At 35.9% G+C, this 24055-nt stretch overlaps 4 protein-coding genes across 11 annotated transcripts; 2 read left to right on the forward strand and 2 right to left on the reverse strand.

Annotated features, from left to right (window-relative positions):
- On the forward strand, positions 1794–6798 carry LOC105173694 (pentatricopeptide repeat-containing protein At1g71210). Its single transcript, XM_020698145.1, has 2 exons — positions 1794–4793; positions 6620–6798. The coding sequence occupies exon 1, from the start codon at positions 2075–2077 to the stop codon at positions 4715–4717; it is 2643 nt and encodes an 880-aa protein (XP_020553804.1). The 5' UTR covers positions 1794–2074; the 3' UTR covers positions 4718–4793; positions 6620–6798.
- On the forward strand, positions 6632–15441 carry LOC110011228. 6 transcript variants are annotated; one of them, XM_020698146.1, is made up of 10 exons: positions 6632–7400; positions 7510–7718; positions 9317–9409; positions 10826–11035; positions 11126–11611; positions 11703–11939; positions 13315–13455; positions 13880–13927; positions 14006–14439; positions 14620–15441. In XM_020698146.1, the coding sequence occupies exons 4-10, from the start codon at positions 10981–10983 to the stop codon at positions 15253–15255; spliced, it is 2037 nt and encodes a 678-aa protein (XP_020553805.1). In that variant the 5' UTR covers positions 6632–7400; positions 7510–7718; positions 9317–9409; positions 10826–10980; the 3' UTR covers positions 15256–15441. The 6 variants fall into 6 exon arrangements, with proteins under 6 accessions (XP_020553805.1, XP_020553810.1, XP_020553809.1 ...); XM_020698151.1 differs by having other exon boundaries at positions 6633–7400; positions 11847–11939; XM_020698150.1 differs by having other exon boundaries at positions 6635–7400; positions 11790–11939.
- LOC105173695 (protein ACCELERATED CELL DEATH 6) lies at positions 15780–20668 on the reverse strand. 3 transcript variants are annotated; one of them, XM_011095552.2, is made up of 7 exons: positions 20263–20668; positions 18193–18981; positions 18035–18094; positions 17438–17563; positions 17242–17289; positions 16731–17164; positions 15780–16626 (listed from the first exon to the last, which is right to left on the reverse strand). In XM_011095552.2, exons 2-7 carry the CDS (start codon positions 18854–18856, stop codon positions 16012–16014), a joined length of 1947 nt encoding a protein of 648 aa, XP_011093854.1. In that variant the 5' UTR covers positions 18857–18981; positions 20263–20668; the 3' UTR covers positions 15780–16011. The 3 variants fall into 3 exon arrangements, with proteins under 3 accessions (XP_011093854.1, XP_011093853.1, XP_020553430.1); XM_011095551.2 differs by having other exon boundaries at positions 17945–18094; positions 20263–20667; XM_020697771.1 differs by lacking the exon at positions 18035–18094 and having other exon boundaries at positions 20263–20667.
- On the reverse strand, positions 22070–24045 carry LOC105173697 (40S ribosomal protein S29). The gene is made up of 3 exons (XM_011095553.2): positions 23885–24045; positions 23691–23790; positions 22070–22307 (listed from the first exon to the last, which is right to left on the reverse strand). The coding sequence occupies exons 1-3, from the start codon at positions 23944–23946 to the stop codon at positions 22299–22301; spliced, it is 171 nt and encodes a 56-aa protein (XP_011093855.1). The 5' UTR covers positions 23947–24045; the 3' UTR covers positions 22070–22298.

Consider the following 24055-nt stretch of genomic DNA (forward strand, 5'->3'; position numbering starts at 1 on the left):
TTTCTACCAAAAAAAAAAAGTCACATGCATTGCACTTCTAATATTTACAAGATATAATTTGGATGACAAGATATAATTTACTTTAATATTTTCTATTAAATTTTGCATAAATATGTATTACATCAATTTACATTTTAAATCTAGACTGTTGACTTGAATTAAGTAAGATCTAGGCTATTAATCTACTAATCAATTTGGGTCCTAAATTCAAACCAGATCAAACGATTCTTATATAATATTATAAATATAACGTTATAATCCAATATTAAAAAACAAAAATATTTAAGAAAAAAACTCGTGCACTACACAGAATTGTATAAGGGGTTAAATTGCTCTATTTTAAAAAAAGATGGAGAAATAATTTGCAATTTTGACTAATGATTAATCGAATCGAACCAAAAAGATGAAATTATAGAAGTTTAAAAAAGGGCCAAATTACACTTTGGGTCGCATAGGACTGTGTGGTTTTGGAGGTTATAGTCTCATACTTTACGAAATTGATGAATATAGTATCACATAATTAAAATTTGTTGCAATTTTGATCCCAAAACCTATCGGCCATGAATTCTTGGATGAAGACCACCTTTGACCGTCAAAGGTGGCTCCCAACGGTTTTATCAAAAGGGCAAAAATTTCACTTTTGATTTTATAGAATATGGAGTCAGACATTTTTTATCACATAATTTTAAAATTAGAATGATTTTCAGCTTTAAATTTGAATTCAGAGATGTTGTGCACATACATGTAATCAGAACTCGAAAACCACAAAAAAAAAAAAAAGGATAAGAAGAGAATATAATGCCAAATGTGATGAGGAAGGGTGTGATGAGAGGATACATAATCTGCAAGTATAAGGTAAGGAACACTTATTCAAATAAAATAACGTAATCATGTACATAAACTCATTCAATGCAGCCTTCTCAACCACTTAAAACACATTTTTACACAAAAATTCCATGTCAATCAACCCGCAATCATTAAAATCACACTTTGTGGTCTAATTGGGTCGAGGTGATTTTTGCGGTCTTTAGTATAGAGTTAATTACGTATGTGATCATATTAGTATTTTATAACGACTTATGCTCTTGTTATAGTTATTTTGTCATAATAAATGCATTTTCCTATAGTGCTAATCATAAAAAAATAGAAAAATATGATATATCGATTACAATGTGCAAAAAATAATCACATGTCTGTATGTTTATTTTAAAAGAATACAAATAAATATGAAAAAAATTTACCAATTTTTTAATGAATAAAATTGTAAAAAAAAGTTCTTATTTCTAATTAATTATATAAGAAACTAATCATAATAATATATAAATATTAGAAAGAAATATTTGAGATAAAATAAGACGATTATAAAATCATATTCTCACAAAATCATGATGTCATTTATTTCAAATTCTTGCATTTATCAACGATATAAAAAATATAGAAGATTGCCAATAGCCAAGAATTAATGAACTAATTGATCTCATTTATATATTTATACATGTATATATATATATTATACAATACCAACAGAAAATATCGTAACTATTATTATTATGTATATTCTTTTTATTATTGCAGTTGAATGAGGTTTATATAAATATAAAACCAAATCCGATTGTTAAAATGCTGTCTTTTCTTTAATTATTCTTAGGCCAATCCAGTCCATTCTTATTTCTTAGCCCGTTAACTATAGAGTGATTGGAATTAGGTCGATCTATTGGGATAATTGGACGATTTTGTTGAACACTCCTACTTATATTTATTAATTACGTAAAGTATGAGGGGTAAATTGCAACGTGTTAAGATAAGAGTACAAAAGTAAATTTAACTACTTATCAAAAAAAAAAGAAAAAAGAAAAAGAAAAGTGTAATTCGATCTGCAGGGTGAGGCAGCCTAGTTCAATACTCCTCATTGCTTCCCCGCCGGCGTGAAAGCTCTATCCTCTGCTAATCCGTCGGCCGCCGCCGTTCTCCGACGACTGTGATTGGCCTTCACATACTATGGCTATTATTCTCTTCACCAACTCACCATCGCAGTAACCTGAGGACTAAATTCAGTAACAAATTGATAGAAATAATGCTGACTCTCAGATGCGCGAGGCAAACCAGAGCCTTCCTCTCCCCACCTTCCGCCTCCACTGCTGCACTTAACCTCTTCTCCACCGCCGCCACTCATTCTCCCGCCGCCTATCCTTTCTCGCCTTCCTCCAACTCCTCTAGTTCCACCACTTCGAATGGATCCCTATCCGAGATAAATCACGAGGACCTCGTCTACTACTTCCGTGAATGGTTCATGTCCCGGAAGAAACCCCTTTTCGATCGTATCTTCGAAATCCTCCGCACTCAGGATGATTCCTCCTTCGATTCTGCACTCTCTCGCTTCAATCTCGGCCTCTCTGAAAGCTTAGTTCTGGATGTATTGAATTACGAGAAGAAAGATGTTCTTTCTTGCTTGAAGTTCTTTGACTGGGCAGGTCGGCAGCCGGGTTTTCACCATACAAGGGCTACATTCAATTGCATTTTCCGGATCCTGTCGAAAGCTAAGCTAATGAACTTAATGTTAGATTTTCTACAGAACTATATGAAGCAGAGGTATGTTCATAAAGTTAGGTATTACAATATTTTGGTCATTGGTTACGCTGCTGCCGGAAAGTCCGAGACTGCGCTCGGACTGTTTGGTAGAATGCGGTTTCAGGGCGTTGACTTGGACGCATTTGCCTACCATGTGCTTATGAATTCCCTCGTGGAGGAGGGTTATTTTGATGTGGTGGAGACGGTGGCAAAGGAGATCAGAATCCGTGGGTTTCAGAACGAGGTCACGCATTCGATTATGATGAAAAGTTTCTATAAGCAGAAGGAGTTGGAAAGAGGGGAGGAGTACTTGCGTGGTCTTGTGGAGGATAACGGAGCGCAATTGAGTGGAATTGCTGTTGCTACCTTTGTGGCCGCCTTGTGTAAGGATAATCAATTTGAGAGGGCTGCATTATTAATTGAAGAGTTCCGAAAGATGAACTTGGTTTCCATGGAACATGCATACGGTGTGTGGATCAGGGACCTTGTCAAGGCTGGGAAATTGGACTGTGTCCTAGAGTTTTTGAAGGATAAGCAGGCAGTTGAGGACTATGTTCCTGATGTATTTCGTTACAACACGTTGATTTGCAGGCTTTTGAGGGAAAATAGGCTTGAGGAGGTGCATGATTTATTGGTGGATATGAAACAAAGAGAGATATTGCCTGATGATGTTACCATGAATGCTGTCTTATGCTTTTTATGTAAGGCAGGAATGATGGATATTGCTATGGACTTGTATAATTCAAGGATAGAGTTTGGCCTCTCTGTTAATTGCATGGCTTATAATTATCTTATAAATACTCTCTTGGGGGACGTCAGTGTTGATGAAGCATATCGATTGTTGAGGAATTCAATGGAACAGGGTTATTTCCCAGGGCAAAAGACCTTTTCCATTGTTGCTGATGCTCTTTGCAGAGAAGGAAAGTTTGATAAGATGAAGGAGTTGGTCATTTTCATGTTAGACCAGAATATCATGCCCAATAATTTCACATATGATAAATTCATATCCGCTCTTTGTAGGGCTAGCAGAGTTGAAGAAGGTTATTTGTTACATGACCTGCTCAACAGGTTAAATAAAGCATCCCGAAAGAGTACTTATCTGAACCTGATTAGCGGATTTATTAAGTCAAGTAGAGGAGATATAGCAGCTAGATTACTCATTGAAATGCAAGAAAAAGGTTATATCCCAACCAGGAGACTGGTTAGAGAGGTGATCTGCTGCTTATGTAAAACAGATAACCCAGAGAAGCAATTCTTTGGATTGCTTGAGATGCAGCTGGCTCGCAGTAAGTCTTCCGCCTCTGTCGTTTACAACTTTTTCATTGATGGAGCTGGACATGCGAGGAAGCCTGAACTGGCTATGCAAGTATATGAAATGATGAGAAGAAGTGGTCTTGTACCAAGCTTCAACTCTGACATCCTATTGTTGCAAAGTTATCTGAAAAGTGAAAGAATTGCTCAGGCTTTGCAGCTTTTCCGAGATTTGTCCACGAGATGGCGGAAGAGAAAACTGTGGCAAACCATGGTTGTTGGTCTTTGCAAAGTACAAAAACCGGAGCATGCATCACAGATTTTGGAGGATATGAAGACAAACAGGCGAACGCCAAGTATCGAATGTTATGAGGAACTTATAAAGTTGTATTGCGCTTTGGGTCAATATCATAAAGCTGTAGAGCTTGTCAATGAGATGACTCAGACTGGTCGTCCGGTTTCTTCCTTCATTGGCAATGTATTTCTTTTGCATGCATTGAGAAGTAGGAAACTCTATTATGCTTGGGTGTCTTTATCTCAGAAGCAAAATCTAACACCTGCCAGTTGGATGTTGGGCCACCTGATTGGTGTTTTTTCTGGTTGTCTTGAAGGATTCGACGATGACGACGAAGTGGAAAAACTGGTCCAGCAATGCTTCCGCGTTGATATTTATACAAATAATATGCTTTTAAGAAGATTAAGCATGAAGGGGATTGACTTTGCTTGTAAGTTTTTCGACAGATTTCGTGAAAAAGGGTATGAGCCAAATAGATGGACGTATGATATAATTGTCCATGGTTTGGCCAAAGAAGGTCGAAATTCAGAGGCTAGAATATGGATGGAAGACATGCTCCGCAAAGGGTATCATCTAACCGAGGTTACACAAAATATCATCTAGCATGAAAGGGAAGTCACTTTGTGTTTGCAGCAAGGTACAAAATAACGGGCAGATGTATAACCTCCAAGACAGCTAGGTGAGTATTCACATTCTTACTCATAGTACACATTTTGTTTGTAGTTCTGCTATTTCTTCTGTAATTCTGCACAGCACCTTAGTGCTTCTAGTGTGTATAACTGTAAAATTATGTCTAATTGAAAGGAAAGATCCTAATATATCCAGTTATTTATTAAGTTGCTTTTTCTTGATGTCTGTTTGCTTCTTCATATCCCTCAATGGTGCTTACTATGAACACATCATTCTCAAGTTGCTAAGGAAGTTGCTGTTGACGATAAAGTTAGCTCATGAAATTTGACATCTTGTCAGGGCATTCCATGTCGTGCTATGATATGTGCGGACCCAAATTATAATCATGCGTGTGGTATCTTACATTTGCTGTTTGTGAATTTGGAACTGCATATGCTATCAACTGTGATTTTTTAGCTGGGATAGAGATGATAAAAACCTGCTGATATAGAATCCTGTATTTCAATTGCTTGGAGATGACTCAGAAAGGGTTTTTTGAATTTATAATTGTATGCCACTCTTGCGAGTTATCTCTACACATTACTGGCAACAGATATGATTGGTGTGCCAATTTCTTTTACGGGCAAACAAGTGGATGCTTATAAGTTTGCTTCGGAAAGTGTAACAGTTGCAGGTGAAGAATGTCAAAATTTTCCATTGTAATGCATCCACGGAGAAATTAAATCAGTATTAATTAGACTTGGTCAGACTAAGGATAATTTGTAATAAAGTGGAAAATGTACCAGGAGAGATCAGGTTAAATATACTGAGAAGGAAAAATAACTAGGGACTTATTCCTATTCCCGAGGTTAGGTTAAATATATTAAGAAGAAAAAATGACGAGGGACTTATAATAACGCCGAGCATTTCCACTTTGTGTCTTCCTGCTTCGGCTTTGGGGATTGAAATCTTTTGCTTTACTTGAAATCATCTTGGTTGGAAACTGTGAACATTTTCCAACATTAAATTTTCGTTCTTTTTGATTGAGTGGAATTGTGAGTTCCTTTTCAATTCAACCAACTTTTCCTGTAAAATGTATGAATTTTTTACCAATCTTTGCAGTTATATACTGTGTGAATGTCCATTTCATGGAAACTTCCAAGCATGCATGTTTTCAGTTGATCAGTTCTGAATGTATTTAATATGACAGTGTGCAGCATTTGCTAATCACTTGACAGGGTATATATTTCTCTGAAATACAAAGTAGATATTAATACTTCAGATTTTCATATGAAATTGCAAACCACTGAGATAGTAGCTCAGTTTTCTGACAACTTGAGGTTCATGGTTAACAATGATGGCTCAGTTTATGACTTAAACCATGATGATGGTAATACACTGGAAAATATTAATTAACAAGAAGTTTCTTCCTGTATTTTGCTTTTAGGAGCATTTTTCTTCAATTTTCAATACGCTTCTTCTTGGTACCCCACTGCTTGCCATTATGGGCATCTCATTCCTTTTATATTTACCTTAGAAGATATGACTTGATTGCCTATTCAAAATTATACTAATAAAAGGCAGTAGGAGTCTTGTGAAGTTCTCAGCATAGAGGCTATTTCTTTTACATGGTAGGATATGGATACTGCACTCTCAAAGATATGGAGAGAGAAAAGTTGTAAGGGAGAAAGTTCTGCATAGATGCATAACATTTTCTCTCCCACGGAAGTAAGTCAAAAAAAGTCCTTGAATTAGTGACACACTTCTGACAATATCCATTTGTGAGTTTAGATGGTAGAACATGTTAAATGTGGGACCCATGCATTTTATTTAATGTTGTTGTGCATATATAGATATAACAACGATGCATTTGAGATGAGGTCGTATCTTTTGCAGGTTCGCTGAGGACAATAACCTCTTGACCAGATTGTCGAATATGGCACTACTGCGGTAAAAGTCCTCATCCAACTTACAGCCAACGACCGTGTAAAATCCTGCCATGTGTCAACTGTGACTAATTCTGAACCCATGTATGGCCTCAGGAGAGGTAAAAAGTTTTCTCCATGGGTAGTATGTTGTAGTACCAAAAATTCAAGGGGAAGCTTATCATTGTGGAAGCAGCAATGTGTCCCTTTCTCAACAGTTATCCTGAAAGAATATATAGAAGGCAGAGCAAGCATCTTTCTGACAAAGGAAGTTGCCACAAGGCTTTATCCCCTAGAATAAGAAATACCCACGCTTAAAAATTATGTGTAATTGTGTGAAACTAATATGTTCTTAAAGAAAAGAATTACACATTGAATGGAGGTCACCTAGTTCATAACATGAGACGTCATTCTATGACTGAGACCAAATAACATTGTCTGTAACTGTTAAAATCAGTTTCCTTGAGCCACAAAGGGAAGAAGATAGGAAGCGTAAAGTTTCCTCCTTATTGGCTGTCGTCTTTGGTAAAATTTATCATGATGCTGGCTTTCCTGTTTTTGCAGTTGGCTCGATAACGGAGGTTATGATTTCTGTTATTTGCCTCCTGTTCTTGAGTTGATATATTACTTCCTAATGTCAGAAGGCAACTTGCAAGATTGAAGAGCACTACTTCTGAGAAGCCAAAAACCAAGTTTAGGCTCCTGAAACAAGAGCCGGGAAGGTTGCATCATTGCTGTTGAAGGAGATCAAAGTGAGAGACTCCCTTCGCTCTTCTCTCCCTCACGTTGACTTTAATATGTACAGCAATTCCATACATAAATTACTGTTGTAATAATTCTTTATATGACTGCCCAAGGCAGTGTCTGGAATGCCTTCCATACCTTACTTGACATGCAATCGAGGAATGCCAAGAAAGAATCTTGGAGGAACAACTGAGGCACATGAAAAACTCTCATCAGAAGCAAATACCAAGTCTTAGCGTTGGGACAATTTGGAGTTCAAGTCTTATGAACAACGTACAACTAACAAAGGAGAAGAGCCAGATGACATTTGAAGCAAATTATGACAGGTGAAGTGTTGCATCTGTCAGATACCTTATGCGTTCGAATTCTGTGAAACTATACCATAGTTATTCATATTATTGACAGCTTAGAGCATGTTTTAGGAAGCATAGTTTGAAAGTTATGTACATAGTGTGTATCCATAACACTATAGGCATCAGGACTGTTGATCGGCTTAGTTGAATTGCTGCATAAAACATCTCTAGACATCATAAGTTTCATTTGCTGCGAGCAAAGGTCCATTTCCTAGCTTGGTAATAATTCTTGCACTGCAGCTTGCTCATCATGTTACAGTCGCTGCCTTAAACGAATTCAGTGTTGCTATTTAGACTAGCATGAATGTCACGATTGCCCTCATTATAAATTCATTTTCTCAGCCTGAAAGCATCTGTATTGGAAGACCAACGGCCTCGTTCGGCTACGTAGTCGGTTCCACACACTAGAGTTACCTTGTTCAACCTCCTTGCCATTGGGAGTAGGCTAGTATAATCGCTGCTACTCATTTGCATTTAATCCAGATTATTCACAAAAATTGAAATGAAAATTGAATTTCTCTAGGTTGCAACATGCAATGCATTTTTGGGTTTCACTTTCAATATAAATTACTATGTCATAAATATCAACAAATAAATTTAGTGAAAAATAAAAAATAATAAAATTATTATTATTGAGTATAAAAATCAAATGTAAAGGTCAAATTTCAATGGGTAATATAATCATTATATAAAAAGATATTCAAAAGAAAGATAATAAAAAACATCAATTAGATATCAATAACGTGAATAGTGAAATTAAAGTACCATTCGGGCCGTCCATAATTATTTAGGTACTAAATAATAAGGTAAATTACAATTTATCTTTTTGCAAATTTATTATAATTACAAATATTTTTTTATTTATTTAAAAAATTATAATATTTTTATAAAATTACCAAGCGTATGATAAATATTCATTTATAATAGCTCATTGTTGTGAGCATTTATTAGGCGATTTTAAAAAAATATTTATAATTTTTGGAAACTAATTTATAATTATGACAACTAATAATATTGTGTATTTTGAGGCCAAGTTATTCACTTGGTCTTCAATGCGTCTTTTCGTAGAAGCGGGACAAGGAATTCCTTTCCACTTGTCTTGGCTGAAAAACTGCAAAATCGTTGATCTGGATTTCTTAAACTCCGCCAATTTCATGGAAACCCGAACTCCTCTGAATTCGACAATTTAGGAGTTCTGCACCGGAAATTCGGACTCAGGTTTGTGTGTTCTGTGTTGTCTTCAAAACTTTCATCTGCTTCAGTTTAATTCTGCGAATGAGCAGAACCTTTCTCCAGTCTTTGTTCTTGCTTTAGTTTGGCATTTCTGCTTAAGCTGAAATACAGCTTTCTGTATGTCTTATGCTTACTTAATTTGTTTTTGGCAATTTTATTGAGGTAGTGATAACAGAGAATTTCTTCTTTTTTTTTTTTTGTTGTGGTTTTTAATTTTTCTATTCAGGTTAGTTCATGCTACTGCGCTTGATCTCCTCTTCAAGTTAGTTGGAGACGCTTTGGGTCGGATTTGAGTTACAATTTACTTACTTGTAACTAATAACTCTTCTTGATTTTAGTTGGCGGTGGAAAGACAACATTGTGGGAAACCTTTCTAGTAGCATGGCAGTGTTGGGCATAGCGGCAATGAATGTGTCCGAAATTTAATTTCAGTAAGTTACAAACAAAAAATAATACCGGCAATATAAAAAAAATATGTATGCAGATTTGTGTAGTTGGGCACCTGTGCTTGCTTCCATGAACTCTTTTGTTCTTTTACTATGAAATTTTACTATAGTACAAGATACACACTTGAGTTTACTATTCAAGCCCTAGAAAAAGAATATTGTACAGTCGCTGTTGAATTTATTAATGAACAGTCTCCCAACACCTTTGTATTGCCTAATGTTGTATTTGGAATGGATAGAGTTGGAATACGAGGAAAGAATTTGGAAAAAGGATTTTAAACGACTCTATATAGGAGAATTTGAAATTCATCTATATCTCATAAAAAATAGTTCTAATTGAGAGTGGGATGATTTGAAATCTTTTGAACTATAAAATTGTCCAAACAGTTTCAAAAGATTTGGCACTAGGGATTTGAAATTTCTGGTTTTAAATCAATCAATTCAAATGTAGCTTAAGAGAAAAATCCCAAAAGTGATTACAGACACTCTTTATAATTTGTCCGCAAAAGCTCTTTTTGAGCTTGCTCTCTTGCTCTTGCGTTCTCTGGGCTGTATCTTTATATTTCTCTTTTCACTTAACCTCTCAATTTATAAAGGAATTTGGTAAAGTTTTTATTTGGTCTATGCTGTTCGCTATTTTGACTATGCGTCACACTTAAACTGCATACACATTATGTTATCAATTAATTTGGATGGCACCCTAGTTTTCTGAAGACAATGTCACCTTATTTTGAATTGGTTTGCCTCTCCTTTTAACTTATTTTGGGATGGATTTATCAATAATCAGTATCAATCTCTGATACTAATTGCTTCCTGCTGTTGAGAACTAGTCCGCTGCAGTCATTGTTGTTGATAAAAGAGAGTTGGTAGCCTTATTTTGGACAAATTTTTGTAGAGTTACGGCTAAAAATCCAGAGAAATAACTAGAACACATTTTCTGTGATTGCTGAAGAACTCTACCAAAGTATGTATATGAGGTGAAGAAGAGCAGAAGAAGGAGAAAAACTCTTGTTTGTGTCAAATCTCTTAAGTTTGTGTGCATACTTTTATTTTCTCCAATAGTATTCTTTGTCATTAACTTATCTCTGTGATTCAATTGGATTTTATATACAGAGATAAGTTATTAACTTATCTCTGTGATCCAATTGTCGATTGCTGTTGTCATTAACTTATCTCTGTGATTCAATCTCCAATATTATTCTTTGTCAATAAATTAAATATACAATTGGATTTTATACCAACCTAAAGAAAGGAAACCTTGTATTTTCACTCTCGAAGTTACCAAAAGTTACTTTCTCTAACCTCCCTTTTATAGAAAACATCTCGCATACTACTCATAATTTGTCTCTCACAAACGTTCTGTCTAAATATTTGCTTGTCCTTATTTCTCTTGTTTTTCAGCTGTACTTCTACAAAAACTTGTCCAACATGTGGACTACCAACTCTCATTTGTCAACGAAAGCGGCTACATGCCCTAACTCTCGAAATGCAGTGAGTTAATGAAGAGGAAGAAAGGGCAAACGCTATGTAGGATTTGCTAAATAGTTTTACCAACAATGGCCAGTTCTTCATCACAAGTGTTACCGAGTATCAGTGGCAACAGCAATGTAGGTAAGCAAATGATTATTTTTTACATTGTTTTTAAAGCAATTATCCATCTATTAATCGGGCTTTTGTCCATATTCTTGTTTGTATTTCTAGGAGAGAATGATCTTAACTGCTACCTGCCCTTGCATAAAGCTGCAATTAGAGGTGATTGGGAGAGTGCTAGTAAATTCTTTGACTCCAATCCAGATGCTGTCTCAGCCAGGATCACTAAGAATTTGGAGACAGTACTTCATATAGCAGTTGGGAGAAGTGAGGCTAGCAGCTTTGTGGAGAAGTTAGTCGAATTGATGCCAACTGATGCTCTTTCTTTAAAGACTAAATTTAGTGAGACTGCCCTTCACTATGCTGCCAAATATGGCAATATTAAGGCAGCAAAATATTTAGTGGTCAGTGATCCTGGTCTACCTCACATTTGGAATGATACAAACTTGTTGCCTCTCCATTTGGCTGCTCTTTTTGGTCACAAGGAAATGGTTCTATTTCTATTGACTGTTACAAGGGACAATGAAGTGCCAAATGCATTCGAAGATCAACCTGGCATCACTCTCTTGATTAGTATTGTGCACTCTGCATTCTATGGTAAGTAGTGATACTGAAACTTGCACATTTGGTGCAGAGAACAGTTGCATCTAAGCTATAGTAACTAAAGGATTGAGTCATTTGATTCCAGTTCGTCAATCCCCAAAAAATACACAAATCTGTTGCTGCGCTTGCTGTAGCATTAATGTCTTTCTATTGTATATTCATACCGCTACAGATGTGGCATTGGATCTGGTACGTAAATATCCTAAGTTGGCTACAACAATATCTCCAGGCAACAATACAGCATTGAGTATCTTAGCTGGAAAGCCTTCTGCATTTCTCAGTGGAAGATCCTTAAGGTCTTGGGAGAAGTTAATCTATTCTTGTTAGTTCACTGAACTTTGAGCTCCCTACTTTTGTTTCGATTCCAGAATCCTTTTCTATATTTTAAAAACATACTAATATTGGTAACATGCATGTACCTGAGCATTTAAGACAGCATCTCATGCTTGCATGAGAATTATTGCTAAAATTGATCATCATATTTGTTCCAAGTTCTTAACAGATTTAATTTATGCAGAAATTGTACCTTTGCAGCTCATTTCAATGTGGTAATTGAGTCCAAATTATATGTGTCAGTATTGGCCACAGAATTTTAATAGTTTATCACAACTTTGGAGCTTTAATCAAATAATACAATGTATAAGCTGTCATGTTCTTCCTAGGTACACTTCTCTCTGTATGGCAATATTTCTTTTGGTACATGATATGTGCTCATGGGAACTTGTCTTTATGTAGACTTTGGTGATAGCATGCATGTTATGCACCCATTGTTCTTCATGTGTCTTGAATCTCCTTCGGTCCATTCTCTTATGTATATATATATATATCTTTCCCAGATGGTAATAGGAACACTAATGTTTTTATGCTTGTAACAATTTATGTACTCTGCTTAATAGCTATTTTGAAGGATAAAATTATTACAAGAGAGTAACTGCTAAACTATTTATAATTGAACAGGTATGTACTGATGTAATTTGGTGCAGTTATCATTATTTTTGAAACACCATTTTTGTTTCAGTTCTCATCCTCAATTTTCGTCTGCTGGAATAACCAGAACAGAATGTTGTTATTTGGTTGGCACATTTTCTGATACACTATACAAGTATTACTCAAAACAGACCAATTATGAGTGATTAGCATCTTATGTTCTGTTTTATTTGACTGAAAGCAAAATGAACCAAGACAGCCTAAAAAAACAGGTCTGCAGATAAGCTAAAATTTGACTCAACTTTGAAAAATGAATCCTATTATCTAATTATAGAGTTACCAAAGCAATGGACCTTTAGTATTTAAATGACATAGTGTGTGTTGGCATAAAACGCTTTCTAATTATTAAGTATAAAAAGGGAAGATGATAGCAGGTGATACTTAGCAAATAGATTTCTCCAGGTAGTCTGCAGCTAGATATCCTCTAGTGTGAGGTCTCTTTTGTCTGGCAAAGAACCATTTCTTTCAATTATGAAAGTTAAAGTTAAAGTAGGGATTCAAGTATCAACGTATTGCACATTCGAGTGTATGGAGATAACTTAGATGGAAAGTTAAAGACCTATCATTGATATATTAGGTTTATTTTTGTAATTTCACATTCAGAAGTCAGTTGCTTTCTTGTTTCCAAATGTTTTCATCTTTTTAGCTACTAGTAGATCATTTCTGTTTCATCTTTTTACCATATACAGGACTGCATTCTGTATATGCAGGTATTCCAGTGAAGTTGGCTAGAACCTCTCACCTCAGGCGCGGACGTGACATTGAGAACCCATCTGAGCGACATATAAAACAGACTGACGTATGTTGGCAGGTCCTACGACAAACTTTCAGGAGGACCTATCCTGGATTTGGTAACTTAAGTTTTCGTTTGTCCAAATGAACTATATTTGGCTGCTTAATAGCTAGTAATTTGTAGAAAATGACACTTGCCATGGCAACCTTGTTGAAACTGTACAATATTACAAGTGATCTGCTAATTGCAACACAACTTTGGAAGAATGTGGCCTCAAGCACTTTTAGGTTTGCGTTGGTTTGATGCAAATGGGTTCATTTTTCACAATTTGTGCTTAAGAGTGCTAACTTTGTGTCATTGTATTACATGTAAAGCAACTTCCCAAATTTGTCATATAGATTTAAATGTCACTTATGCAACTCTTAGTCTCACCGATTGGGGGGTTGGGAGGGCTATGTACCAGCTTTTCCTGACTGGATGAGCTCCTTTGACTCCCATCTGCCTTCACAATCTAGCTTCAACAATTTTGTTTTTGTTGGCAGTGTGGCAAAAATTGTATACAAGATTCTGGGATGTCATTGGAGGAATAGGTATTGTGGGAAAGTTTTTTTTTTTTTAGCAAAATTAAGATTCATAAAGCATTATGTAATGCACATATTTTGTTGCAGTTCCACGGATTAAGCACATACATGATATGAAATTGATGCACTGCCAGGCAATGGAGCTAGTAAAATGTTTATGCTTGGAGTCTGTAAATGTTGATACTGTAAAATCTGCTTCAATATTTAAACCAGCAGTCATTTCATCAGCAACATGCGGACTCTATGAAGTTATAGAAGAAATCCTGAGTTCATTTCCAAGTGCAATATGGTGCTTGGACCCAGAGCACCATGACTTGTTCCAAATAGCAGTTATGAATCGGCGTGAGACTATTTTCAACCTTCTATATGACTTGGAGGAACATGCACATCTGGTAACGCAGAATACTGATAGTCACAACAATAATATATTGCATTTGGCTGGAAAGTTGGCACCTCCACACCGTCTTAGTATTGTCTCAGGTGCAGCTTTGCAGATGCAGCGTGAGCTACAGTGGTACAAGGTGACTAATATATTTTCCGCGGCTATGTGTATTTGTTCCTGTATTCTTCTTTTACCCCAAATGACACCCAATAATAATATCACGGACCTATTAGCCTCATATATGTAGTCTTACATGGCATGAAGACTTAAAAGGTGGGTTTTGATAATAGTTTCCATTTAAGCTAGAGTTCACACGCAGGAAGTTGAAAATTTTGTGACACCAAGTTACAAGGGGAAGGAGAACACTGACGGGAAGACACCAGCTATGGTTTTCGCTGAGGAACACAAGGACTTGATTGTAGAGGCAGAGGAGTGGTTAAAAGATACAGCTAAATCTTGCACGTTTGCTGCAACGCTAATTGCGACAGTGGTATTTGCTGCAGCAATAACTGTGCCAGGTGGTAGCAGCACCGAGAGTGGATTGCCGATCTTCCAGAAGCAAAGACCCTTTGTGGTATTTGCTGTTTCAAATGCAGTGTCCTTGTTTTCATCGGTGACTTCTGTCTTGATGTTCTTGTTCATTCTCACTTCTCGCTGTGCTGAAGCAGATTTTTTATACATGCTGCCAAATACATTGATCATAGGTCTGGTGAACCTGTTTCTTTCTTTGGCTTCCATGATGCTAGCTTTCAGTTCAGCAATGTACGCAGTTTTTGGGCATAACAGGACATGGTTTCTTGCTCCACTCACTTTGGTAGCGTGTCTGCCGGTCACCCTGTTTTTGTTCTTGCAGTATCCACTTCTTAAGGATATGATCCGGTCAACGTATGGCCCTGGCATCTTTGGAAAGAAACGCAGATCAATTTTCTCAAAATCTGGGAACCGATCAGTTTAGCTTCCGCTACAGTTGAAGATACTGTCCAAAATTGTGAAACTCATGAGGAATATGTATAGCAGCAGTCCTCTGTTTTCTGTTCTCATTTTACCTTTCAGTTTGTATTGGCACTGTCGTGTTTCCTAATCCACATGAACGTGCATATCATCTTTACCTTATATTATTGGAAAGCATTTCCCTGGTGTCCAATCTTTTATGGGTTTGTCATTCTTTTTCAACTTCCAATTATGTCTTTCAACTTCCATGTTTCTTTTCCCCCCATTTTCTCTAAATAACTACTCACAATCTCCATTTTTTTATTTTTTTTATTTATTTAACTAAAATATATATTTTTAAAACATAGTAATTATATTATTTATATTTTAAATTAATTGCACATAAACTAGTATAGTAGTATTCAAGATGCCTCATTTGTAAGATTATTTTCCTTCTACCAATCAATTTCTGCGAATTTTCAGAAGAGAGAATTTTTCGTGACAATGTTAAAAAATAACATCAAAATTATCATTAACTATACATCTTCATTAAAAAAAAAAAAGGAATATCATTAATTATACAAACATAGTACAAAATTTTTCATTTTGTCTCGTAACAATTTGGGATGAACGTTATTATTGATCCCATCAACGACAAACGTAGCAACATTTTGTCCCTGTAAACTATGAAAATACACACACTTCTCCTTATCTCTGCTTCATATGCCAAGACAATACCTGGACATATTCACAAAGTGCAGCCTTGTTCACTTTCTCAACTCTAAAAGAGGACACGTTCACCACGCTTGCCAAACATTCCTGGAAAGTAGGTGGAGCGAACGATGCCCACAAGAAGAGGAAATTGCAGCGTCACAAATAAGGTTACAGGTAGACAGGCCAATGCAGCTACTGGAATAAGAGTCCACGCCTTTTTTTGGCCAAACACAAGGTAGAGGGTTGCGCTGAATGCTATCATCATCGAGGTTATGGAAAGGAATAAGGTGACAAGCCCAATTATTAACCTTTTTGGAAGGGAGTATAGAAAGTCACCTTCTGCATAACGAGCAGTAAGGATCGACAAGAACATTAACATGGAAGCAGTTGATGAAAACAGAGACAGGGCATCAAAAAGGGCAAATATATTGAATGCTGGGTTATTGGAGAAGATGGGGAAGCCGCTATCGCCATTGTTACCACCCGGTACAGTAATGGAAGCTGCAAAAGCAATTGTAGCAATCAGAGCTGCTGCAACAGTGCAAGAATTTGCTGTGTCTTTCATCCATTTCTCCCCCTCTTTGATCAAGTCTTTGTGCTCCACGGAAAATTCAACAGCGGGCGTTCGTCTCTTGGAATTTTTGCTGTCCTTAAAGTCTGGAAGGACAAAAGTTTCCACTTCCTGAGGTAGTAGTGCATTGAGGCATAAATTTATCAAAGTCAGGTCCGCTCAACTTCATATCGATCCTAACAGTAAAAGAAATCAGGGCATCAAGTCAATGTTACCTTGTACCACTGTAATTCACGCTGCATTTGTAGAGCTGCACTAGAGACAAGATTGAGTTGAGCTGGAGGTGCCAACTTTCCAGCCAGGTGCAAAATGTTGTTTCCCTCGACATCTCGAAGCTGTGTGGCCAATCTTTTATGTTCGCTCATTTGATACAAGAGGTTGAAAACATTCTCCCGGCGATTTGCAACTGCTAGTAGAAATATATTTTGTCCCATTCTATTTCTTGACCAAATTGCAGGAGGAAAAGACTCCACAATCTCCTCTACAATCTCATGGTTTCCCAAACTTGCAGCAAAAAGAATCGGTGTTTCAAACATCGATGCAGCTGTTGAGTAATCTAAACCCGTAATCTCTTTGCACAGGCATTTTATGAGTTGAAGAGTTTGACAATGCATCATTCTTTTGTCTCGAATGAACCTGGCCTGCGGTGCTGCAATGAAAGCCAGATGTCAAGAAAGACAAATCTAATTTAATGTTCCGTCCTTGAGAAATAAATCAGGATCATACCTATATGTTCGATAACTTTCCAAAGTACCCAATGCAGCTTCTGGCATCCTGCATAAAACTCAAAACCAGTGTATGTTCAGTTCTGCCACTAGGTTTACTTTGTGTTACAAAAGGGCTTGCACCAAATAAAAGAAACAATCATGAAAAGTTCTAATCTACAGTTACTATTGGATGATGAGAAAGGAAATCAACAAACCAGGAAAACTGAGCTGTTGAAGAAATGGAGCACAGTAGCGTTTGGAAGCAGTTAGTGTGGAAACAGCTGGATTTCCTTTGACACTTTCGTCTTGGCTATATATATTGCCAAACTTTGCAGGAAGACCTTAACAATTGAAAAATTAAATTACTCCTTCAGATAGAAATTTACTTGGTACTGATTCAATATCCAAGAACTTGCACGCCTTGTAAATACCCCTATAAGTATAGTGGCCATGCCATTACATTATAAGATGAAAAGTGGTACTTAAGATGCAGAATTCACTAGTGGGTAAAATCTTGAGATCTAAGTCCAAGGAAATGAACAGTAAACCACAGACAATCAAAGGACAGAAAACAGAACTTTGAAAGATTGGTTATGCCTATCAAGGTGCAGTGCTTCTGCTATACTTTTGTAATTCTAGAGCACTAAGTAGAACCAAAAGGCAACAAAGACGATACCAAAACTGCATTTAACAGAAAATACTCAATGAAATGATAAACTAACATGAATCTATGAATCGCTGCAAAAAGGAAAGGGAACTTCTTCTCAAGAATGCAGAAGATTTTCCAGCTATCATATTCAGGGCACTGTTACCAGCAGGTGATCTCAATGTAGCTAAATTAGGGTAAAGCTGCACCAGGTAAAGAGCCAAATCTGCAGGGTGTTGGGAAAATGACGATGGTGATGAGATGGCAGATAATAAGGCTATTTCACTTCAAAATTTTAAAAGTTCAGGACACAAGTATCCTTACCATAGAATTCAGCAAGAATAACAAGATTCAGAAGATCTACACCAGATTTATCTGCAAAGGGATTTGGATCAATATCATCTCTGGTGACAGTTAATAAATAAGAAACCATATCCTTGTTGGCATAAAGAGCAGCCAAATGTATAGGCAGAAGGAATGTATTGCTCGGCGTATTTGTCAAGCCCGGATCTTTAGACACTAATAGCTTTGCTGCCTCAACATTGCCAAATATCGCAGCATAGTGGAGGGCTGTCTGACCAGCCTGATCCCGCAAAGTTGCAAGTGCCTCTGTTGGTATCAACTCTAGCAATTCCTTAACAAAATTTTTCGCCTTTCCTGTCCCAACTGCAATGTGCAGTGCTGTCTCTGAGACCTTGGTAATTTTAGCAGTGACAGCATCAGGATCCTGGTCGAAGAAGTTTCTGGCACTCTCCCAATCACCATTTAGAGCAGCTTTGTATAGTGGTAAGTAGCAGTTAAGATCCTTCTCAGGTTCTTTCTTTTCAACTGCTGTTGAACTCTGGGCATTATCTGGTTCTTTCTTTTCCACTGCCATCGGACTTTGGGCAATTTTTTTATCCTTCGCTTGTAGGAGAAGTCTCATCAGTGGTCCTGCCTCATTCTTGTTATTCTTGCTAGTGTCAGGCTGGGATGATGAGTCCTCCATCCGTTTCGAGCTGATAAATTACAGATATGTTGGAGTTACTTGGTACCAGGTTCTAACCACATTCAGTGTGAGACAATCATGTCTCAAAGAGCCAATTCTTGCAGTCCCAAATTCATCCTGAAGTTCTGCTCATTCAAGGTAGAAGCCGACAAAAGAATGACCAAAGGAAGTAGGAAATTATTACAAAATGCATAAAATTCAACAGTCAGAGTATAAATCCTAAGGCACAAAATCTTCATTACAACTTATATTATCAACTGAAATCTTGAGAAAAGTGATAATCTTCTTCAAGGAAAGCAAGATCACCTTGCTATAAACATCAACTTCCAGCTCCTCTATAGGTATTATCAAATTCAACGTAAATTCTAATGAATACTAACACATATTACAGAATAGCAATCTCTATATCACTTGCCAAGAATTGATGGGAAGAAAAAATAATTCCCTGGGGAACATTTCAAGTCCAAAAGAAGGGAGACAGAAAACACACAATCTGTAAATACCCCATAACCACCAGAACACTCAGTCACCAAATTCTGGCTTGCTGTAAGAGACCAAGCATGTAATATTCAAAGGGGATGATTTTACACTTTACTCTCAGAAACCGAACACTCAAAGAATATACAAAAGCAAATTGAAGTACACGTTGGTAATACCCATTAATTTACAAGGGTAAAATATTTTTTTTATATATATAAGCCAAAAAATAAACACTACTCCCTACTACAGTACATAAATCTCAACAGCAGTGTAAATACTCAAAGAGATTTACGTTTTACGTTTTCGCATTTCCCAATATAAGATAAAACACCCTCAATGTTTATTTTTGTATTTTTACATCTTATCTGTGTGTTTTTTTATTTTCTAACTTTCTCTATATAATATATATATACACATATATATAATATATAAAAAAGACATAATTTGACAATAAATAGTTCTTGTCTAAAAATATACAATATTAAACATACAATTTATATATATACATATTTTATATATAAAAAGATATATACAAAAGATATGATTTGATCTCAAATCCCAACATCAAACCTACCCCACTTATTTTAAAATATTTTAAATTACCTCAAAAAACAAATACAAACATATCATCTATTTTCAAAACACATTTATTTTTTTCTATTTTTCTATCTCTATCTCCAAAACACAAAACAAAACACTCAACCCACAAATCCAAATACTATGATTATTTTTTGAAGCCAATTTAGACTACTTATTCCATCATCTACCTAAAAATTTCTCTCACCAGACTTGAATTACACCGGGTGTATTGTTGTGTCGAGGATAAATTTTTCGTTCCATCCCTTAGTCAAATCACTACTACATCACAAATTAAAAAAAAAAAAAAACAAAGAAAAGAATTAATGATCCGGAAGAAATCGGCTTACAGCAGGGCCCTCGAACTTCTCTTCCCCACAAGGGAAAGGAATGAAACACGGGTGTCCTCTGAGCAGTGGGGAGCAGCAGGAAAAAGGATGCTAGAGTATAACTTAACTGTTGGAAACCGAGGAAACAGCAAAGTTGAAACAAAATATGGAGAAATTCGTCAGCATTTGATGTGGGAGAGAACGGTAAGATCGCAACCAGCAGAAAAATTCAACTGAAAATATAAAGTAAATGATTCACACAGAAAACTGAAGAAAGCAGTCAATCAGCGCTGAGAAGAAGTGAAGAAGTAGGAGGACACGAAGTCACTGTTTCACCAGCCTTCATTTACTTTTGTCTCTTTCTCTCTCCTCTCCCCTTTGAATCAAAGGGGAGAGAGAGAGAGAGAGAGAGAGAAGCTGGAAGTTCTCAGCTTTTATAATTCGGGTAAAGAGGGAATATTTGTATGTTAGGATGAATCCAAGAAAGTAAATTATATTATACAACCTAAATTTTAAGTATTAGCATTTTTGGCCCACTGGCTCTATGTTTTTATATCTTCAAAATATATAATTGAATAAAATTATTAGATTTTTATGTATGAAACTAAATAGGTTTAACTATTCTTCGGAAATTGAATTATGATTAGTAAAAAGAAAAATAATTTAAAATAGTATGAAATAATAGAGTTCAGAGAAACTGAAATAATTAATTAGATTAATAAAATATTAAAAAAAAGGGACATGAAAGTTGAAAGGAGGACAAAAGAAAAGTTGAGATGAGAGAGAACAAAATATTTTAGCTAAAATCAATTTATTTTTTTATTTAAAAAAAAAGTTATTAAGTCACCCCTAAACTATCATATACCCAAAATTATAAAATGTAGCAATTACCAAACTTCCTTTCCTCTGGGGCCGTCAGTGGTCAATGGTTTAAAAATTAACTTTGATTAGTAATTTGGGGAGAGTGACAAAAGTTTATAAGACATTTTTGGCCGAAAAGTTTGTCATACTTATGTATGTATCAATTTTGGCGAGCAGGTGCAAAAATGGAGAAGTACGCATTGAGATGCAGCAGATATATAGATATAACAGAAGAGCTAAAATTGTCCAACGACGACTCCATCTCCACCGGTTAATTCAAATTCTAATGCCACATCAAAGCAACTAACTTTAGGGGTCCAAATTGAACTCATCCCTTTCATATATTAGTGATGAATGAGATGCAAAAAAGAGCAATTAATCACGAAACGTACAATATATGATATATTCTAGTGATGACAAGGTCAGGTATGGAGATGGAATCAACATAAAACGAGCTAACACCTGACAGCACTTCCAAGTGAGCAAGTGCCCCCAAACTTAAAGAATACAATTGTGATTGCTCAACCATTTAGCAACTAAAGCGAAATCCCATCCTCCGATCGTTGGTTTCAAGTGGGTAAATGTTATCATCAAGTTTAGGGCCCAGGGGTATTTATAAGTAATCATGGCCATAGTGCTAGGAGATACATTGTATTATCTAAATATTCATGTAAATACACAAAGTATATGAATTTAATAACATATGTGCACATACATAAATGTTTTTAGAGTGTAATAGCATTCAAGAGCTCATCACATCATGTTTCAGCTTCCAAATCCATATTGCCAGGATGGATTCTTCTTACAAAAGTAAATTAGCTTCTAATAATTCAGCTACTCTGCTGATATTAACCACACACAACTTTCGAGCTGATTCTCCTCCAAGTTTGCATTTAGAATGGCAAGGATAGTATGAGATATTTCATATTCCATGACTTAAACTGCCTGATAAGGAGAAGAAAGCACGCAGAGAAAGGAGTTTGTATCCCACATCCATGCAAAAAGGAACGAAATTGATATTCAAGTACTTTCAATGCAGTAACATTTATAGCAACATAATCTATTTGTCTAAAGAGAAACGAAACTCAAAAACAAAATTTGAAGAGAAGGCGTTCATCTTAAAACCAACAAATTCTCTAATTTGTCTTGCGACGTCACAAGAACTTCACTTTGAGCCCTTTGCCGTCCATGTATCATCAGCGGTACTGGAAATACAAATGGAATACAATGTCAGCATTGGGGCATTTAAGTTGGGCAGATACATAAAACATGGCACATTCAAGACAATCGAAGTGAGTTGGTTGTTCATATTTAGTTTCATCTCAAATAACTACACAGATCAGAGGAAACAGAATCCATCTACCAAAAATGAAATCCATAAGAATCATTTTATTACAAAAATTCTTGGATAAAACCCATCAGCCATCTGACTGAATCAAGATAGCATATTATATCTCCCACAGATATAGGGGAAAACAAGCAAATACCAGTTTCACACAGTGCTTGGACTTTCATAAAACAACAAAAAAAAGGAAACTGTTCTAGATGCCAAGTTGCCAACAAGTACATCGATGATCCACTTTTCTAGTTTCTCACAATTTTACAGTGTAAAAGTGATGATATTATGCTTTGATAATATGACATAGTTTTCATCTAATAGGAAATGATTAGAGCAGGGCCCCAAATTAAGATAGTGGGGCAACTTTTACAATCAAATCACAAATCAGTGATTATGGTTGTGCAATTTGTAAAACTGAACTGAAAATTGGGTTTGCCAAACTGGCATAATGAATATCAAACCAAATTAGTCTGTTTGGTTTGGTATTTGGTTAATAGAATTTGACAAAATATGAAAAAGGAAACAAACTAAATAAATTAGCTACATATAAATATATATAATATATCTAATGTTTATATATATATATATATATATATTTACAAAAGGTGAGACAAACCAATAACAGAAAATTTCAATTTCAGCAGTTTGGTAAACAAACTAAACTATGTCCACTCCCATTAGTAATTGACAATTGGACAGAAGAATTTAGATCGAAGAGAAGGATTTAAAGTTAATGATTTCAAATGAGTCCAATATTAAGTGGACCTCAAATCCACCCCAATGATAAATCTACTGTTTGTGTAACGAAAGAACTTCAATTGTAGGGAAGATATGGATCAAAGGATTATTCGATATGTAAAGTGGAATTTGAAATCTATTAATATGATACGAACTGCTCAAAGTGACTATTAATTTCATAGTAACTTAATATTATCAAACCAAGTGCAAGAAATTTGTCATAATGAACTCGACAATTAGCTGCAAAATCGTTAAGTGCAAAAGCAACCCAAAACCAATTAGAAGAGAAAATCCATCAGAAGAACATGCTGACACACTTAGATTACCTCCAACAGACCATAACAAAAATCTAGCATCAGGAACCAATAGGCATCAAATATAACACCAAAAATTGGAAAAAAAAAAAAAAAAAACCCTAAGAAATTAAACACCATGTAAATCCAACAACTTAAAACAGATTTCCAGCAATTTAATTTTTTAGCAAAAACATAAACAAAACAAAAGTACCGACCTTAATGAACCCAATTTCCTTAGCGTTACTACGGAAGCACTGCCGGCAACACATCAGACCATATTTCCGGATCAACCCATGCGGGTTTCCACACACGCGGCTGAAATCAACCACAAAAAAAATAGAAAGACTTAGCAAATAGAAGCGAAAACGAAACAATTAGAAAATTTTTCAGCTTAAAAAATTTGGCAGACCAGGTGCGTGAACCAGGGCCATAATTCTTGGGATGCGAGTTCCAGATGTTGGAGTGACCCATGATACTCTCTCTCGGTGAGAAACCTTAAGTTCGAAATCGACAGAGAAAGAGGCGCAGATAATATGAAACCCTAATTTGATGACTAAAGATTCGTCGTGTCGACACAACT

Source organism: Sesamum indicum, linkage group LG11, assembly GCF_000512975.1.
Source record: "Sesamum indicum cultivar Zhongzhi No. 13 linkage group LG11, S_indicum_v1.0, whole genome shotgun sequence".
Classification (NCBI taxonomy): Eukaryota; Viridiplantae; Streptophyta; class Magnoliopsida; order Lamiales; family Pedaliaceae; genus Sesamum; species Sesamum indicum.

Excerpts from the sequence above, each read along its gene's own strand:
- LOC105173694 (XM_020698145.1), top strand. The coding sequence starts at position 2,075 with ATGCTGACTCTCAGATGCGCGAGGCAAACCAGAGCCTTCCTCTCCCCA.
- LOC110011228 (XM_020698146.1), top strand. The coding sequence starts at position 10,981 with ATGGCCAGTTCTTCATCACAAGTGTTACCGAGTATCAGTGGCAACAGC. Across the intron at positions 11,612-11,702 it reads TGTGCACTCTGCATTCTATG|TTCGTCAATCCCCAAAAAAT; the intron begins GTAAGTAGTGAT and ends ATTTGATTCCAG. Across the intron at positions 13,456-13,879 it reads GAGGACCTATCCTGGATTTG|TGTGGCAAAAATTGTATACA; the intron begins GTAACTTAAGTT and ends TTTTGTTGGCAG.
- LOC105173695 (XM_011095551.2), bottom strand. The coding sequence starts at position 18,856 with ATGGAGGACTCATCATCCCAGCCTGACACTAGCAAGAATAACAAGAAT. Across the intron at positions 18,095-18,192 it reads TATTCTTGCTGAATTCTATG|ATTTGGCTCTTTACCTGGTG; the intron begins GTAAGGATACTT and ends AACACCCTGCAG. Across the intron at positions 17,564-17,944 it reads GCAGCGATTCATAGATTCAT|GTCTTCCTGCAAAGTTTGGC; the intron begins GTTAGTTTATCA and ends TCAATTGTTAAG.
- LOC105173697 (XM_011095553.2), bottom strand. The coding sequence starts at position 23,946 with ATGGGTCACTCCAACATCTGGAACTCGCATCCCAAGAATTATGGCCCT. Across the intron at positions 23,791-23,884 it reads GGCCCTGGTTCACGCACCTG|CCGCGTGTGTGGAAACCCGC; the intron begins GTCTGCCAAATT and ends GGTTGATTTCAG.